This window comes from Lathamus discolor, chromosome Z (genome assembly GCF_037157495.1).
Source record: "Lathamus discolor isolate bLatDis1 chromosome Z, bLatDis1.hap1, whole genome shotgun sequence".
Lineage (NCBI taxonomy): Eukaryota > Metazoa > Chordata > Aves > Psittaciformes > Psittacidae > Lathamus > Lathamus discolor.
The window spans coordinates 102,284,321-102,303,111 of NC_088909.1; the positions used below are offsets into that span (position 1 = coordinate 102,284,321).

Genomic DNA, 18,791 nt, shown 5'->3' on the forward strand with positions numbered 1-18,791 from the left:
TTTGCTTGGTGCCTGCAGGCTAGCTGTGGTGCCGCGTATCTGTAGCTGCACTTTCCCTTTGTGCCCCAGCGGCATTTCCACCTGGAATGCCCTGGTGTTGGCTCTGGTCCATTTTCCTGTTGCTGGTGTCCTGCCTTTGCTTTCCTCTTGCTGTAGTTCATGTTGCTGTTTGAAGGGTTGTGACGTAATGTCATGGCAGAGCCTGGAAAATCCCTTCCTGGAGTGATGACATTGGGTGGCTTTAGTCTCTGAGGAGGTGGCTCTGAGTGTAGGCTTTTGGGCATGGGATGTGTTCCTGGATGGAGCTGCCCCAGCTTCTCCTGTGTTTGCTGCCGTCAGTGCTGCGGGTGGGTTGGAAAGGGAAGAGGGAAGGCAGGAGGAAAAGGAAGATGCAACAGGGAAGAATTTTACTGATTTGGCTGGTGCTGCTGGGCTGGGTCCCTTGCAGCAGCAAGGATCACGCTGTGCTGGTGTGGAAGTGGCTGCCCATGTGTGTTTAGCACCAGTTCTCCACTCTCAAGACCCATGTATCCCCGCGATGAAGAAATCAGGCAAAGGGGGCATGAGACCTGCATAGATGAGTAGCAAGCCTCTAGAAAATCATGAACTCAGTAGAGAAATACGTGGGACGTGGGAAAATGGCCAGCCAGGTGGGAGAATTATAGGAATGTTCTCTCCATGTATGCAGGGGTGAGAGAATGGATGCAAAGGCATAGTGAGAATTGAGCCTGCAAAGAACATCAAGGTCAACAAGAAGGGCTTCTTCATGCGTATCAGCAGCAAAAGGAGGATGAGTAAAATGTGGGGCTGATGCTGCATGAATGGGTGTTTTGGTTAGAGAAGACACAGAAAAGGCAGAATTGGCAAACATCTTCTTTGCCTCAGTCTTTACAGCTAGGGATGGCCCTCCAGAGTCCCTGAGCTCAGAGGTTAGAGCTGAAGTTTCCCCCTTGTTGTAGAAAGTTGGCTTAGGGATCGGCTGGACAGACTAAACACCCATAAACCCTTGGGCCCTGATGAGAAGCAGCCAAGGGTGCTTAGGGAGCTGGCAGATGTTGTTGTTCTGCTGCCTCCATCGTCATTGGACAAAGATGGGTAACGGGAGAGGGTGCTCGATAACTGGAGGAAGGCCAGTGTTGCCCATTTCCAGAGAAGAAAGGTGTTTACTAATTCCACGTTTTCTGTGGCAGAACACACTGCCACCTATTTAGTCACACCAAATAAAGACCTCTTGACAAAACACTGCCACTGCCTGTGGTTGTGTTTTGGTTGGTGCCGGTTCTGGGGCAGGGGTTTTGGTGTAGTGTTTCGTGGTGATGGGAAAGCTCAGGGGCAGCCACGTGTGAGGTGCGTGTGCTGCTGGTGAGTTTTTTGTGCTTTCTGCTTTTCCTCTGTGGCTCTGTCTCTTTCCAGTTGTGTTGTGCTGGATTTCTCTTCCTGCCCAAGTCCCTTTTCCTTTCGTTGGGCTGTAGTAGTGGTTGTGGGGTTTGACGTTTGGTACATTTGTCATCATTGTTTTCAGTTGATTACTTCATTTTTTGTTTAATTTTTTTTTTTTTTTTATTTTTTAAAGATGTGTTTCTGTAGAGTTATATGACCTTCCTGTTTAGATGTGCCTTGCAGAAACAGTTCGCTGTCTTTTTCTTGCGTGCTTTATTTGTATCTATTAAGGTTCTATAATGCCTTTGCTTCCTTTTCCCTATTTGAAGCTCATGGTGTTTCTTGACTATAGATCTTTTCTAAATAGTTGGTTTTTGAAGAATTGTGGTGATTCATCCATTAATATATTCACTTATTTTCAATTTTTGCCTGTTGAGGAATTTGTTTTGAGCTCCTTGTGTTTGTGTTGTGTGGAGCGAAATACTCTCTACAGACAAGTTTTTCCCCTAGATTTCTAGGTTTTCTTGGTGATTTGCATTTGTATTATTATGCCTGATACTACTGCAACTTCAGTTTCTATTTTTGTTTTTATCTCTGTCTGTACATCATATCTTCCTGTTGGTTTAAGTTTATTCCGGTTGTGTATTTTTCTGTGGAGGGTCCTTAGTGCATTCTTGTTCTGAGGATTGGTCCTATCAGAGGAGGTTGCTGATTGCCTTTTCCAGTAATGCTTTTGCGTAAATCTCCAGTAATGGCCATCTCTCAATCTCCCCGATCTCTTTTCTGATGTTTATGGAATCACAGAATGTTTTGGTTTGAAAGGGACCTTAAAGCTCTTAAGTTCCAATCCCTGCCATGGAACACTTTCCGCTAGACCAGGTTTCTCCAAGCCCTGTCCAACCTGGCCTTCAACACTGGCAGGGATGGGACAGCCACAGCTTCCTTGGGCAACCTGTGCCATGGTACCACCACTCTCATAGTGAAGAATTTTGTCCTCATGTCTACTCTCAATCTACTCTCTGTCAGTTTAAAGCTATTCCCCTTCATCCCTACAGGTCTTAGTAAAAATGCCATCTCCACTTTTCTTTTAGCACCTTTAGGCACTGGAAGCTGTTCTAAGGTCTCCTTGGAGCCTTCTCTTCTCTAGGCTTGAACAAACCTAGCTCTCTCAGCCTGTCTCCTGCACAGAGCTGCTCCAGCTCTCGGAGAATTTCCGTGGCCTCCTCTGGACTCGCTCAAGCAGGTCCATTTCCCTTTTGTGTTGTTGCCCCAGACCTGTATGCAAGACAGCAGGGGGTTGTCATGAGAGCAGAGCAAAGGGGCAGGATCTTCTGCCTTGACCTGCTGGTCATGTTCCTTTTGATGCAGCCCAGCATATAGGGCTGGTTACTGGGCTGTAAGCACACACTCCTCTTGTTGAGCATGTTCATGCTGTGCTTCTCATCAGCCAACACCCCCAAGTCCTTCTCCTCAGGGCTGCTCTCAATCTGTTCTCTGCCCAGCTTGTATTTATGTTTTTGTGGGGGGGTTGTAGTGCTGGTATGTTGTTCCTTGTCCAAATGTCACAGGCTTTGGTGGGTCACCTCCATGTCTTTTTCAGGTGCATCTTGTCCATGCTACTCTGCTTGGTGCACCTAGCAGTACTTAGGCATTGCTGTGGGGTGGTTTGTGATAGGGTCGTTGTTAGGAAAGGACTGTCATGTCTTAGTAGGGGGAAAGGGTTGGCAAGGAAGAGGGTGGGTGATGGGAGAGGGGGTGCACGCAGGGCAGGCATCATGTCCTCTGGGCAAGCATGTGCTCCCAGAGTCTGGCATCAGCAGGAGATGCCTATGGGCTTGAAGGACCATGGTGGGACACTGAGAGTAGGTTGCTGTTTGGAGCCTTTGGCCAGGGCAGGAGGTATTGGTGGGCTAGGCTGCAGGAGGGAGACTCATCCCTGCCTGCCTGGAGATTCCCTGTCTTTGCCTATCAGGTACATGCATAATGACCATGTCTTTTTCCTTCTTTTTTGTTTTTACAAAATGTCTTTATTTGCAAGAAGGACATAAATAAATAAATAAATAAATAAATAAATAAATAAATAACCAAACAATCCATGGCCAGCTATATAAATATATAAATAACAGTTCTTTCGTTGTTGCAAGAGTCTCTCATTGTCCATGGAGACCTCCCCCTCCATCAGGGGCGGTCACAGCCTGGATAGGCTGGATCTCTCCATAGGTAATAAATGCCAGCCCTCTCCCATCCCCTTGTCCATAGGCTGCCCATAGGCGAGCAGCACAGCAATCCCCTCCTGCCTTCCCAGCAGTATGAGCAGTGCGGCTGTCCCACAGCTCAGTTTTAGCCTCAATGTGGTCGTGCCCATTCCCTCTCAACGCAGGATCCTGCCTGGAGGAGCTCTGGCAACACAGATCAGTCCCAGCCCAGGCTGCAGCTGCCTCCACTTCCTCTGTGGCCACCGACATTGGCTGAGGACAGGCATTTGGTGCCGCGTTTGTTAGAGGGTGAGAGCAAATCAGATCTTCATTTGCCGGAAGAGTTTGTCCAAGTGTTGGAACAAGGTGTGAGCTTCAAGGCGAACGTGGTCCCAGGCGCAGGTGCTGTAGTTGTGGGCACGGAGGTAGCCCTTGATGCCATGGATGTATTTGTTGATCTTGAGCAGCAGGTTGTGGGGTCCTCGGCTTTGGAAGCGTCTGACATTGCCTGACAGGCAGTGCTCCAGGTGGTGGACGTAATGATTGAGGCTGTTGAGGAGCTGGTGCCGTGGCTGGTTGTGCCAGTGCTGGGGGGTGCTGGGGCTGGCGAGGGTGTGGAAGAGGTGCTGGAGGATGCGGAGGGCGGTGGCAGCGGCTTGCTGCGGGTGGGTGATGTGCAGGAGGGTGTCGGGGAAGAGGGGCGCCTGCTGGTGTTGGCAGGGCGGCGTGGGGCTGGGAGCCATGGCCTGGAGGAGCTGGAGGCTGCGCCAGGGGAAGGTGTCATCGCGGGCAGGCCGGTGGTGGCAGGCGAGGCCGGTGGCGAGAGCCGTGAGGAGGAGCAGGAGCGCCGGGGCGCCGCGGCCCAGGCGGGGCTGTGCGGTTGCGGGCGCAGGCATGGTGGGGCTGCGGGTGCTGCCTGGTGGGCGCTGGGGAGGAGCGTGCTGCGTCTTGGTGGTGGTGCAGGTGGGCACTGTCTGGGGATGCTGCTTGGTGGCAGCTTTATGTATGGCACTACTTTCCATTCATCATCACCATCCTCTAGACAGGATTTCCCTAGTTCCATTTTCGGTTTTGCTTTCTGTTTAGTTTTTCCTTAGGCCTTTCTTTTTATGCTTGTCGAAGTCTGAGCAGGGGGTTGCCCTGCTCTAAGGAAGGGAAAGGGGAGCTGGTTCTTTCCCATGAATGCTGTTGGTGTGCAGAGGTGTCCCAAGCTGCTGTACTGTTATGGTTTAGCAGGGGATATGAAAATGTGGATTTTGGGATGCCTTTCAGGATTTCCTTTTTCTCTGTTTTGTTCATTACTGTTCTTTGTTTTTGTTTTCAAGTCTCTCTGCCTATCCATATCGATTTCTCTTATGTTATTTTTCTATTTGTATGTATGAATTAATACATGTTTTCCTTTTTTATTGGAAATGTTTTTAATGTGTCACTATACTTTCTCTGTTTGGTTTTTTTTTTTCCTTTTACTTTCTTTTTCCTTTTTTCCTTTTACTTTCCTTATCATATCTACAGCTTTGCTGTGGAAGAGTTTCTCCTCTCTGCAGATATCTCACAGGATATTTCTGGGGTCATCTGTCAGTTTCAGTTTTTACATTTCCCAGTCTATTTCTCTTCAGCGTGTTGATATTTACAAACAAATGCATAAATGCTATTTTTCAGCTATTCATGCAGTGGTTGTAATTTCTAGATTTTTGGGGGGGATTATTACATTTCGAATTTGCTGTAGAAATTAGACAACGTTAGATGTTGCAGGCCAGGGATGCCTCACACTAGACCATGTTGCCCCAAGGCTCTGTGCAACCTGGCCTTGAACACTGCCAAGGATGTGGCATTTCCCACTTCCCTGGGCAACCTGTTCCAGTGCCTCACCACCCTCACAGTAAAGAACTTCTTCCTTATATCTAACATGAACTTCGCCTGTTTAAGTTTAAACCCATCACCCCTTGTCTATAGCTACAGTCCCTGATGAAGAGTCTCTCTCCACTGAATCCTATTCAGATGTATTCTTGCATTCTGTTTTTGTTGGCTTTTTCCTTGGAATGAAATGGGAGTGGTGCTTTAAGACTTATAATGTTAATTTGGTTGTCCTTTATTAAATTGTTCTTGCCAGAGTTGATTAGGTGGAATTACCTGGCAATGAAAGGATGATGAAATATGGCACTGTTTCAAGTTACGAAAGCACCTGTAGTACTTAATCTTTGTTGGAATATTTCGTGTTCAGTGATGGAGGATAGGGTGTAGGAAATGGAGGTGATGCACAGAAATACAGAAAGGTGGAAGGTGCTGTCAACTGTGAGAGATCATTTGAGGTGCCAGGGAATTTGCTGAGGCAGGTATGAAGGAAGAGGATATTTTTCCTTGGGTTGTGACAATCCCAAGCACAAATACAGGGTGGGCAGAGAATGGATTGAGAGCAGCCTGAGGAGAAGGACTTGGGGGTGTTGGATGACAAGAAGCTCAACATGACTGGGCAGTGTGCACTTGCAGCCCAGAAACCAACAGCATGCTGGGCTGCATCAAAAGGATTGTGACCAACAGGTCGAAGGAGGTGATCCTGCCCCTTTAGTGTGGTCTTGTGAGACCCCACTTGGAATACTAGGTGCAGTTCTGGGGTCCCCATCGCAAGAGGGACATATACCTGCTTGAGCAAGTCCAGAGGAGGCCATGGAGATTCTCTGAGGGCTGGAGCACCTCTGTGCTGGAGACAGGCTGAGAGAGCTGGGCTGGTTCAGCCTGGAGAAGAGGAGGCTCCAGGGAGACCTTAGAGCAGCTTCCAGAGCCTAAAGGTACTACAAGAAACCTGGAGATCAGCTTTTTAGAAAGGCAGGTAGTGGCAGGACAAGGGGGAATGGCTTTAACCTGACAAAGGGGAGATTGAGATTAGACATGAGGGAGAAATTCTTCGCTATGAGAGTGGTGGGACCCTGGCACAGGTTGCCCAAGGAAGCTGTGGCTGCCGCATCCCTGGCGGTGTTCAAGGCCAGGCTAGATGGGTCTTGGAGCATTCTGGTCTAGTGGAAGGGGTACCTGCATGTGGCAGGGGTTTTGGAACTGAATGAGCTTTAAGGTCCTTTACAACCCAAACCATTCTGTGATTTTCAGTGTTGGAGATGTGTGGAAATGGTTATATCTCAGTGGACCAGAGGTGATGAGAAGTAAACCATAAGAATTAGAAGGAAAAATGCATAGTTTAGTACTAGCCCCTTAGTGAAGGGCAAACTTTTCTCTTTTTCTCCCAAATTGAGACAAAATGCTGCTTCGGTTTTGCTGACATGTGCTGTGGTCTCTGAGTGCAGACTTTCTAGGGTCAGGGCTGTCTTACTTTTCTGTAGAAGACCTAGAAGAATGATCTGAGGCAGTGGTCTGCATCTTTTTTGATTGCACACCCCATCAGTTACAAATTTCTGAGCACTCATCCCAAATATGTTTTTATTTCTGAATTATATATGTATGATACTGTGCTAATCTGACTGTTATAAAGCATACACAAAAATAAAAATTAAAAAAGGATTTAAGGTTAAACAAGCACTATTTTTTAAAAAATATCTTATCTTATAATTTTATTTTATTTTCTAATGGTACCAAAATCAGTTTGTTCATGCACCCCAATGGATTGTCTTGCACATCCCACTTTGAAGAGTTCTTGTCATGGTTTAAACCCAGCCAGTAACTCAAAACCACGCAGTGGCTCGCTCACTGCCCCCCTTCCTCCACCTGCTCCCAGATGGATGGGGAGGAGAATCAGAAGAATGTAACTCCTACGGGCTGGGATAAGAACAGTCCAGTAACTAAGGTATAACACAAACCACTACTGCTACCACCAATAATAATGATGATAAGGGAAATAACAAGGGAATACAACTGCTCACCACCCGCTGACCGATACCCAGCCTGACCTGAGCAGTGATCTAGCCCTTCCAGCTAACCGGCCCTGGTTTATATACTGGGCATGACATTCTGTGGTATGGAATACCTCTTCGGCTAGTTTGGGTCAGGTGTCCTGTCTCTGCTTCCTCCTGGCCTCCCCTCCTCCCTGGCAGAGCATGAGACTCACAAAGTCCTTGGTCAGACTAAACATTACTGAGCAGCAACTGAAAACATCGGTGTTATCTGCGCTGTTCTCAGGCTGAAAGTCAAAAGCACGGCAGTGCACCAGCTACTAAGAAGGAAAAAAATGACTGCTACTGCTGAACCCAGGACAGTTCTCCTGAAGCATAGTTTAAATAAATTTCCGAGTCATCTGGTAGTAACTCTTTTTCCATTTTCCTCTCTTGTTTTTTCTCTCTTTTTTTTTTTTTTTTTGCCTTGTTTTTAAATGTTTGTGCTGCTTTCTTAGCTGATGTTTCCACTTCTAGAAAATGGGGCATGGCACAAGTGTCAGACTTTCAGCCTACATCCACATTGTGATTATGGTCGTGGCCTGACCCCATGTCTTTGGCTCCTGGTGGTCTGTTGTTCTTCCAGGCACTGGAAGAGTCTTCTCACTGGAATATGACAGCTCAGAGCTGAGGGTTGGGAGGGGAAAGTGTGTAGTCATTGTCTTTAGCTTACTGTTAAGAGATGAAGTATTTGTTACACTATACTAAAAACATCATGAAGCAGGTTTATTTTGAAGTTGAGGATGCGGGTTAATCTAAAGCTCTGCTGTAAGCAATGAGGTCACCTTCTGCCCAAACCCTTTCCTGACAAATTTTCTTACGCTTATAATGCAGGGCTCATAAGAGCTGTCCATCTTTGTCATGGTTTCAACTATTAATAAACGATGTTGTCTCTTTCCAAGGATTACTATGGAATTACATTCCCTGCTCCAGCAACCTTGACAGGCAGAGATGGGAGCCTTGCTAACAATCCGTACTCAGGTGAGTGCTGTTTAAAGGTGAGGATGGTAAGTGAGATGTGCTGGTTTCTTGATGCAGGTCATCCTGCCATTGCTGCAAGAGCAGTTGTTTTTGCCTATTGTAAGCAGTTAAACCCATCAGTCCAAACTAGACAAACAGAAGTGAGCATCTGCCTCTCAACCCTGACACTGATGTTTCTTTGTGGGTTTGGTCAGTAATTCATATGTGACATCTGGGAATAAGCTAGATAGCCTTTGAGAACAATCGTAGAATTGCTATGAGTGTAAGCGCTGTGTCATCTGGTGCCCTTCCTGAGCACATACAGGTGCTTGAAAGATATTCCATAGCTTAATCATTCTTCTGAAAATTCAACTGGCTTGCTTTCCTTTTTTTTGGCACTGGAATAGACTCTTCTCAGCAGCACCCCATACTTCGTTACTGCTATTTTAGCACTGTTATATTTCCATGTAGCAGGCTGTCCCTCACCCTCTCCAAATCTAAGGGATTTCATTCAGAAAAGCATGTGCTTTAAGAAGCCCATACTCATTCCTTCTCTTGCTCCTCAGTTACTGGTGTGCAGAGATGACATTAATGCCATACAGGATTTTCACCCCATGGTTTTCATCCACTGTGACCAGATTACAACTTATAACTGTAGTTATACATAGTACAATTCCTATATTGACGGTATTGAGTGTTGTCATACTTGTTGGTAACCAACAAAAAGGAGTACTGGCTGAGAATGAGATAATGTGATTGATGTATGTAACCTCCCTATAAACCTCCCTAAAAGAGGTGTGTGTGTGCTGTTCTGTAGGCTGCCAGAAAATGCAAGTGTTCAAGAGTTTTCTGCTTCGTAATCACTTCTCTCAGGAGGCTGCTTTTGGGTTTTTAACTGAATTTCCCTTCCTACTTCTTCAATAAGGTGGCCCACGATGCAAGCCTTGCTTTCCTGGCCTTCAGCTACTGTCTCCAGAACTTTGGTGGTGTGAGGAACCAGACATCTTAACTAGTCATGCTTGACAAATAAACAGACATTGACAAGAATATACCCATCACTGCCTGTAAATTCTAACTTGCTTTCAGCCCATGAAGCTTAGCTAACCAACTTAACCTCCAGGAAAGTCACACTTTAACCCAACAACCATTTGCCTTTTGGCTATTTACCATACTTCCTGCTTTTAGCATGTTTTATTGCAATGATCTGATAGTAGTGAATCTGCTCAGACCATGTGAGATAGGTAAGTATTGGTTATCTCCACTTTATCAGTGGATTAGCCACAGCACAGAGTTCAGTGCCACAAACAGGCAATGTCCATGTGGCCATCAGAAACAGAGACCAGGAGAGTGCTTCCCTTGAACAACTGCTGGCTTTCAAGTGTAGGATGTGCTCTATTCTGTAGTGGTCTGCTTGTATTCAGAGGATTTGAGCCCTGTGAGTCCTCCACTTTCGGAGTAGCTTGGATAGCTTTTCTGATCAGTTCCTTCTTTTGCAGGTGACGTAACGAAATTTGGCCGTGGGGATTCTGCCTCCCCTGCTCCGGCGACCACGCTTGCCCAGCCGCAGCAGAACCAGACACAGACTCACCACACGACTCAGCAGCCCTTCCTCAACCCGACCCTGCCCCCAGGGTACAGCTACACCGGGTTACCTTACTATGCTGGTGTGCCCGGTGTACCCAGTGCATTCCAGTATGGGCCAACCATGTTTGTAAGTGTGACAGCCTAAGCTGTAACCCTTGTTTCGTGCCTCTCCGGTTTTGTTCTCTCCAGCCCAAACTATCTACATCTTGGAATCATGGAATGGTTTGTGTGGGAAGGGACCTTTGAAAGTCATTTGGTCCAACTGCCCAGCAATGAGCAGGGACATCTTCACTAGATCAGTTACTCAAAGCCCTGCATCACCTGGCCTTGAACACTGCCAGGGATGGGGCAGCCACAGCTTTGCTGGGCAACCTGTGCCAGCACCTCACCACCCTTGTCATAAAAAATACCTTCCTTATGTCCAATTTAAACTTAGTTTTTTTCAGTTTAAAACCATTGCCCTTTGTCCTGTCAGTACAGGACCTGGTAGAAATTTTTTCTCCATCTTTTCTGTAAGTCCACTTTAAATGTTGAAAGGTCTCAATAAGTTATCCCCAGAGCCTTCTCTTCTGCAGGCTGAACAACCCTAGCTCTCTCAGCCCATCTTCATAGCAAAAGTTCACCAGCCCTCTGAGCATTGTTGTGGCCCTTCTCTAGACCTGCTGTAATAGTTCCATCTCTCTCTTTTGTACTGGGGACCCCAGAAGTGCATCCAGTACACAGGTGGGGTCTCACGAGAATGGTGTGTAGCATTATCTTCCCCAGCCTGCAAGGGATCTCCAAAAACATGCAAGCTTGAGAAAACAGTTTCCGTCCCTTCCACAGGAGAGCAGGAAATTTAAAATGCAAAACTCATGGACTCTTGCACAGGTTACTGCAAATAGCAGAAGTTACAGCTCATTGGCTCGGTGATCCTGAAAGCCCTTACCAGTCTCTGGAGAGTCCAAGGGAGACCCAAAGCTTCAGTTAGCTTGGAGTGCCTAGGAAATCCTTTCAAGGTTAGAGGAGACCCCATTAAGTCAGAGCTCCGTACTGGTAGTCTCAGTGGAAGAAGGTTATTTGGGAAAAGGCGATGTTCCAGGCAGGAAGACTAGATGATTCTGGTTTTGGGCCCTGTAGGACAGTGCCTTATGAACAGCCTCAGGCAGGAACTGGTGTTTTGTTTGGTTCTGGGGGGAGGGCACTGTGGTTGCTGCTTCATGTGTTTGTGGGTAAGAATTTGCTGTTTACATTAAGAATATGAAAGAAAGAAGCAGCCTGGTCTGAGACATGGTTACACTGCAGTCATAGGGATGGCTCTAGCTTGCACTAATCCACTATAGATAGTTACTTCTGGAAGTGTAAGTGCCATGTCCCGTGCCATCCCAGTGCTCCCAGCTCCATATTAAATCTTCCACATTAGGTGGAGGCGCCTTCCCCACTAGATGGCAGAGGCAGCTTGTGTTTTGTGTGCTGTTCCTCAGGTAACAGGGCCTTTTGTTTCCTTCCTTTGTCAAGGTACCTCCAGCATCTGCAAAACAGCATGGAGTCAACCTGAACACCGCGTCGACTCCTTTCCAGCAAGCGAGTGGCTATGGGCAGCATGGCTATGGGGCAGGTATGCTCACCACTGCGCCTCTCATGTGGGCGCCTGCCCAGCTGCTTGCACACTCTAACACCTTGTCTTGTACACACCGGCAGGCTATGATGACTTAACGCAGGGAACGGCAGCTGGAGATTACAGCAAAGGAGGCTACAGTGGGTCATCTCAAGCACAAAACAAATCTGCTGGCACTGGACCTGGGAAAGGTAACACATGAGACTTGAGATTGATCTTCAGTGGGACTTAGCAGGGCCGATTCCCAGTGCTGTGCAGTCAACACAGCAGCCAGCTCTAAACAGGGTCATGATCCAAGCTGTTTCTCCATCTCCCGTATACAATGCTTTTTTAATGGCCCAGTTGTTTCTTCTAAACCTCGTGGCTGAACTTTGTGTAAGGATCTGTGTCGCTGATGCGCAGCTTTGTCCTCAATTATACACGGGAGACATGGTGAACTGTTTCCACTGCCAAAGTTTACTTTGCTGAAGAATAGTGGTCCTGCAGCAGTGCTGTGCTTTGGAAGCCTAAGCAGCTGGATGCTACTGCTGAAATGGTCCTCTGCCAAATGAAGACTAGATTTTGAGTTTCTTGGTAGGCACGTAAGACAGCTGTGTGTTAGGGGCAAGCAGGGCAGTTCACACATCTGGGCTGTTGTTTCAGCTGCTGTGCATACACCCTGTTAACTCATTGCATTGTTTCATGCCTGGAAATGTTTCCTTTCTGACTGTAAAGGCTGAAGAATTTATACAGCTTGTATGAAAGCTTTATTCTGCACACGCTGGTTAGACCTGAGAAATGTTTACTGAACTGCTTAGCACTAACTAGTTCATCACTGGGCTTAAGCAAATACCAAGCATTTGCTGTGCATTTGAAACACCAACTGGACTGTCTTCAGCCAATGATCACATTCTCCTCTGTGGAGGAGCAATCCAAAAAGGAGCCCCCTTTTCCTGAGAAGGGGGCAACCTTAGAGCAGTGCAGACTCTCCAAGTCCAGTCCTCTGATTCATTGGCCAAAGGAACCACTGGTTTTATTCTGATCCAAGTGGAATGATTGGAGACAGTCTTTATAAGACTGTGAATACGTGCCTGGCTTGAGAACCACCTTGCTGGTAAGTGAGTGTTTCTGAGCCTGTTGTGGCAGCAGCTGGTCCTGGTGGAAGCCAGCCTGAATCACAAGAGCATTGCAGACCTCACCCTTCTGCAGGATGTGAAAGGACAAAGGACTCAAATGTGTAGCAGATGCTGAGTCTCATTGCTCAGCATACTACTGGAAAGCTCTTGAATGCTGCAGTAGAGCCAAATGCATTCCTCATTCTAGGGGAAAGTTGGCTTTTTGTGAGTTTATATGAGTGTTCGTTGCAGCCAGCTGCTGCCTGGTGAAGTGGTTTGAACCCAAGCAGTGACTACTGGGCTGTGATTTATCCCAGTGGGCTGGGGTCCCACTCTGCAGCAGGAGTGAGGAACCCAAGCCCTTTCTTCTGTTCCCATATAAGGTCAGAGAGCAGAGGGGTTCCTCAGGGCTGGGCAGCAGCAGCAGCATGGTGCGTGGAGCAGCGGCTGTGGGTAAAGGTGCACCCACTGTGGCCACTGAAGGTGCCAGCAGCAAAGCATTGGCTCGTGGTGGGTATATTTGACTTTCTCATTGTTGGTGGCTTGTTTCTTGTTTTCCAGGTGTTTCAGTGACCTCAAGTAACACAGGTGTGCCTGATATCAGTGGCTCAGTTTATAACAAGACTCAGGTGAGCAACACTGTGCTCTCCTCCCACATGGCCTGAACCCAGGCTCATGGTCCCCTCCTGTTCACAGGATCTCGGGGTCAGCAGACCATGGGATTTCTGGTTCTGTTTGCTGTTGGAGTGGAGTCTCACCCTCTGGCCCACCGTTTCTGCCCTGTCAGCTCCTGACGGCAGCTGCCGGCACATGAGTCATAGAATCACAGAATGATTTGGGTTGGAAAGGACCCATCTAGTTCCAACCCCCCTGCCATGCACAAGCACTGCCTCAAACACCTGAGGACCCCTATGCCATGCCATCCTGTGGCCATACACAGCAAACAGCTTCCCAGGGAAGGCAGGAAGGGCTTTGACAGGGTGTGCTGGGCTTATGTCAAGCTCCTGTTTTCTCCTGCCTGCACCCTCAGCCAGGGTAATTAGTGTCTGGATGTGAGCTATGCTTACAAATAGGAAGCCATCTCTCAGCTACATGCTTGCCAGAGGACAGGGAAGGAAAATCTTACTGCAGGTTTTTCTTGCATTTTTGTTGGGCTGCCGTGGTAGGTCAAGGCTGAGCCCCTGCAATGTGTGAAGGACTGATTTCAGGCAGCTGCTGCCATCCCATGTCCCACTGAGTAAAAAGAGGTAGGTGAGAAAAGGAGCACAGTAGCTGTGGAAATAGAAATAGAATACTGGAGACATTAGTGCAGAAGCATGGGTGAGAACAGGAGCTGAAACTCCTGAACTACTCTGCCTAAGTGCTTGCAAGTATTTAATGTAACTTGGCTTGCTCATGGGGTTGGTGAAAGGTTAAGGTGATGTGTTTGGGCTGTTCTTGTTCTTACCTGGACACTGTGGGGCTGCACATATCAGTCTCTGACACTGTCCCCATCGCCTCCCATGCAGACGTTTGACAAGCAGGGATTCCATGCTGGCACACCGCCTCCTTTTAGCCTGCCCTCTGCTCTTGGATCGACTGGGCCCCTGAACCCTGGTGCTGCCCCGGGTTATGCTCCAGCCCCGTTTCTCCATATCCTCCCTGCACATCAGCAGCCTCATTCCCAGTTGCTGCATCACCATCTTCAGCAAGACGGGCAGGTGAGTTGGCCCCTTCTTGCTTCTACAGCATGCCTGAGGACAGATTGCTCCTCCCACATCCCAGGAGAGTTGGCTTCCCTCTGAATCTTTGCTTTGCTCATTGGGAAAAAGGATTGACAGTGATTGCATTTTGACAGACTTGATGCTGTTGACCAGGTTGGGCAGGGAACCTCATGAAGGGAACTTCATGCCCTTGCCCTAAAGAAGGACAATGGGATCCTGTGCTGCATTAGGGAAAGCATTGCCAGCAGGTTAAGGCAGCTGATCCTTCCCCTCTACTCAGCACTAGTGAGGCTACAGCTGGAGTGTTGTGTCTAGTTCTGGGGTCCTCAGTATGAGAGAGACATGGACACACTGGGGAAAGTCCAGCATAGATCCACAAAGATGGTGAAAGGACTGACTGCAGCATCTCTCCTGTGAGGAAGGGCTGGGAGAGCTGGGACTGCTGAAGCTGGAGAACAGGAGGCTCAGGGTCCGTGCCAGCCTCAGCTAGCCTGAGGGTATGTGAAGAGGCCATCCTAATGCAGGGTGTGGAGAGATGGGCTGTGAGGTGCGAGGCTGAGGCAAGTGCTGCCATCAGGAGAGCAGATCATGAGCACTCGTATGGTAGCCCTGGGGGATAAAGTCCAGCATCCCCCTGCAGGTTGCATATCAGCTCTGATTTGGTTTCACCAGCTCATGTACTTCCTTTTCTCACTATTAATGTTCCCTGAAAAAACAGACTGTCCTGTCTTAGAGTCCAGAGATAGGAAATTACTTCTTGCTCTGTGTGTGTGCTGTCCTTGGCTGGTGCTCCACCTCTGTTCATCTTGAGAGGGGGAGCGCCTTTGCTTCTTTCCTTCCTTGTGCTCCTTTGCTCCGGCTCTTTTCCTTCCTTGTGCTTAAACCTGACTTGGATGGGAGGCAGTGGAATGGTGCATCCATGCGTTCCTGCTTCAGTGTCTCTGTGGCTGTTCATCCTGGATTGTGAGACACAGATGCAGGGCAGCAACGGGTCAGTTTAGGGGGAGCACTGCTGCACTGGTGGGCACTAGGGCTGTCCCCTGGGGTGGCAGCTCCTCTGGTGATGTTCACATGGGCTCTTCTTCCTATGGCAGCTGATGCCTCTTATCTCCTTCGTTTCCTGTTTCTAGGGTGGATCTGGCCAACGCAACCAACCCAGCACCATGCAGCAAAAGTCTCAGGCTACCAAAACCGCCTATGGCACTTCTCCATACTGGACAAACTAAATCCGACACCAGGGAGGAGGGAGAGAGTGGAAGGAGAGGAGGAGAAAAAGAAACAAATCAAAATGAAAGAAAAGAAAAGAAAGGAAAAAAAGCCGAAGCCCATTCATGGAATTATTAGGAGAAGTAACTGCTTAGCCAAACGTCTGTGCGGGGAGAACTGCAGCCATCCATCCATCCTCTGTGTGACTCGCCTGCTTCCTCTTTGAGTTGCTGTTGTATGTAATATATTTATGTATGTATTTGTAAATGTAATAGAGCCTAAATGTGGGTTTTCTGCATCTTGCAGCCCATTTTTTTTTTCTTTGTAGGAGAAATAATTATTCATTTCCCATCTGTACCAGGGCATCCTTTCTTGTTCTTTCTTTAAGCTCTATGGACTCTGTCAAACTGTACCATTTTTTTGGGGGAGGGGGGGCGTTTTTTGTTTTGTTTTTGAGCTGGAGCCCTTTTATTTAATGCAGTTCTAAATTCAGGCAACTAAGGAGGCCTGCTCCTTTCCACCCAGACGAATCAGGATGTGTCCTGTTGCTTTGATTTTTCCCTTCAGCCCCCACTATAGCTGTCATTTAAACAGGGTCAGAGGGGTGGGGAGAAACAACAGAAAGAACATGTTTTATGGGCCTTCCCCTTTCTTTTGTCTCCCGCCTCCCTCCTGCTGTGGAAGATGAAGCCTTGTGGGCGGTTTGGTCACTGTGGCCCTGAGCTGCAGCCTCACATTATTATTTTTAATTTTTTTTAACAATAAAAATAAAAGGGGTTTCCCTTTTTGGTTTGTTTTAGGGTTTGGTTTGTTTGTTTTCTAAATTCTGTTTCTCTAGCAAGAGACTGTGGATGGCTCAGTGTGTCCTGGAACCTCCTTTGCATCATTAGAGGCAAAAACTGGGTAGTGGTTTCTTAAAGCTCTGTCTTGAACCTCTTTTTGCCCTGAGCCACCCTGCCCAGGAAAGCCAGAGCTACTGGATGGAAAATTCACCTATCCCTCCCACTTTTATAAAACAGAGACCCTTACGGAGGCAGCTCCTGGTCCTTCTTGTCCTACACCAGTGCGGTGAATGTTTCATTTCTTTCTACCCCTTCCTCCACCTAATAAAGATCTGAGCATATCACTGGTGTTTGTCTGCATTTTCAAGGGTTCCAGGAGCAGCTTTGCGTTCACAGCCTGTCCCTTTCCCCGTGCTCCTCCCAACAAAAGCTGAGCTGGGAGGGTGAGAGCAGCACATGGGGCTGCAGGGGAAGCTGAATACCACGGCCAAGGTGAGTGTACCTCAGTGCTCAGTCAGATGGGGCCCTGGGCAGCACCCTGGCTCGTGCCATGCGCATCCATCTCTGCCTATGGTGTCCTCTGGCGCTGTGCTCTGTACAAATCCCTGCGGAGCAGATGGCATGGGTAAGGCAGGAGTGTGGCTGCAGCACTGCTGTGAGGTCCATGGCCTCCACCAGCATGGCCACAGAGGGGCAGCCCCTGCCCCAGCTCACCCTGAGCATCCTGGCCCCAGGCAGCAGAGGTAGGGTGTAGAGGTGAAGTTGGACATGTCCATGCAGCAGGGAAGGGACTTTTTTGCACTTCCCAATTCTGTTTCAAGACCCAGAAGAAGACACAATGAAGCTGTTTCTACCATGAAAGCCACATTTTGTTCTTAACGCTTTCACCAGCTCTCAGGTGTTGTAGGAGCCCGAGTCAGTGTGTCACTTGGCCCTCCCCTTACCTGTGAGCAGCACACCATGAGCAGCACTGGTGTTCCTCTGCCCCAGCTCAAGTTTTGATACTGGTTGAACTTCAGCAGCTGCTGTGACTCCTCACAGCGGCTGTCCCAGTGCCACCAGCTTCAGGGCCTGAATGTCAAGGAGGACACAACAGTTTCTGCAGGCTGGGGCCCTGCTGCCAGGTCCTACAAAGGCTGATGGCGATGGCATCTCCTTCACCTGTGACAGAGCTGCTGCCTCACAGGAGATGCTCTGGAAAACATTCTCCATAGCCCGCAGCACGCACTTGGGTTGTTCGTAGGTGTAGGTCAGCCCTTGCTTGTGTGCCGGCTTCCACACAGTGGCAAAAGGCAATGCTCAGTGTTGGTGCCGGTGCGCAGCAGCCCTCTGAGCCTTAGACTGGTTGCGGAGCAGCTTCTCCGGGGGCTGACTGAAGCCAGTGCTCCACTGCCTTCCCCAGCTGCAGCATCCATCCTTGGCAGAAAGGGCAGCGGCTTCCACTCCTGGTGGCCATGGGCTATGATGGCCTCCAGCTCCCTCTTCCCCAGCACAAGGCAGCGAAGGCACCTTCCCACCCACCCTGGGGTGTTCTGCACCCTGCAGTCAGCCGCAGGCAGGCTCCCCTCCTCTCCAGGCCAGACTAAACAGGATGTTTTCCTATTGGATTCTGCAGCACTTTCCCTAGGCCCCTGTTCCTTCCCCAGGATGATCACAGAGCCAAGGCTGCTCATGGGCACTTGGCCATCAAAGAAAAGGGCAGTCGGGAAGTGCAGGCTGGGCTGGAGAGCGTGTCCTGCCTCATGTCTGCTGGACAGAGCAGCCAGGCAGGAGGTACACGCCAGTCACCATCCCTCTCAGTCCCATTGCCCAACATCGAGGCTCCTGGAATGCCACCACCATTCCCCCAGCGTGGCTGTGAACCCAAAGCTCTCGGGCCACAGCCACATTTGACTCAGCGGTTGCTGTGCCGCACACGATGCCAAGCACAGCTCCCGCACATGTGCCCTGCTAATTTTACCCTCATGCAGCAGCCCGGCACTGCAAAACGAACCTCTTCCCTATGCAACTCACAGGAACCCACTGCGTTCCCTGTGGGGCAGGGCTCGTGACCTTGATTCCTCTGCCAAGCTTCTGGATGAGGTCCCAGCTCCTGCCCCCAGCTCTGCCCCACGTCCTGCACCCTTGCTGCGGGCACATGAGGCACTGAACCGTGCTCGTGCTGGTTTTAGGTTTCTCAACAGCAAAGCCCAAGGCCTGTTGTGAAAGCCTTTCTCTAAATCAGTTCATCCTTTTAGTCTGGGGCTTAGGCAAGCATCTGTCAAACAGCAGCTTTATCTGCCCATCACCTTCCAGCTAATTATGTGCATGGCATTGATACTGAACCTGTGAACAGATGTTAGCTAAGCCTTTTATGTAACCCACGCAACCCAACCAGCTTGATTAACAGTGAAGGACCAGGCCAGGGATGTC

General features: G+C 48.8%; 2 protein-coding genes across 2 annotated transcripts in view; one reads left to right on the plus strand and one right to left on the minus strand.

Annotated features, from left to right (window-relative positions):
* UBAP2 (ubiquitin associated protein 2) overlaps window positions 1-15,714 on the plus strand; it is a 102,017-nt gene extending 86,303 nt beyond the window's left edge. Inside the window, exons 21-27 of the mRNA XM_065664048.1 lie at window positions 8,356-8,434; window positions 9,910-10,124; window positions 11,495-11,594; window positions 11,678-11,785; window positions 13,250-13,317; window positions 14,197-14,388; window positions 15,522-15,714. Of these exons, the coding sequence (XP_065520120.1) occupies window positions 8,356-8,434; window positions 9,910-10,124; window positions 11,495-11,594; window positions 11,678-11,785; window positions 13,250-13,317; window positions 14,197-14,388; window positions 15,522-15,617 (858 nt within the window). The 3' untranslated portion in view covers window positions 15,618-15,714. The remainder of the gene's footprint in view (window positions 1-8,355; window positions 8,435-9,909; window positions 10,125-11,494; window positions 11,595-11,677; window positions 11,786-13,249; window positions 13,318-14,196; window positions 14,389-15,521) is intronic.
* Window positions 3,896-4,471, minus strand: LOC136005337 (interferon-like). The gene has a single exon (XM_065662735.1). It carries the CDS (start codon window positions 4,469-4,471, stop codon window positions 3,896-3,898), a length of 576 nt encoding a protein of 191 aa, XP_065518807.1.
* Window positions 15,715-18,791: the final 3,077 nt, after the last annotated feature.

What these genes read in the sequence shown, in the direction of transcription:
- LOC136005337 (XM_065662735.1), bottom strand. Translation starts at nt 4,471, where the DNA reads ATGCCTGCGCCCGCAACCGCACAGCCCCGCCTGGGCCGCGGCGCCCCG.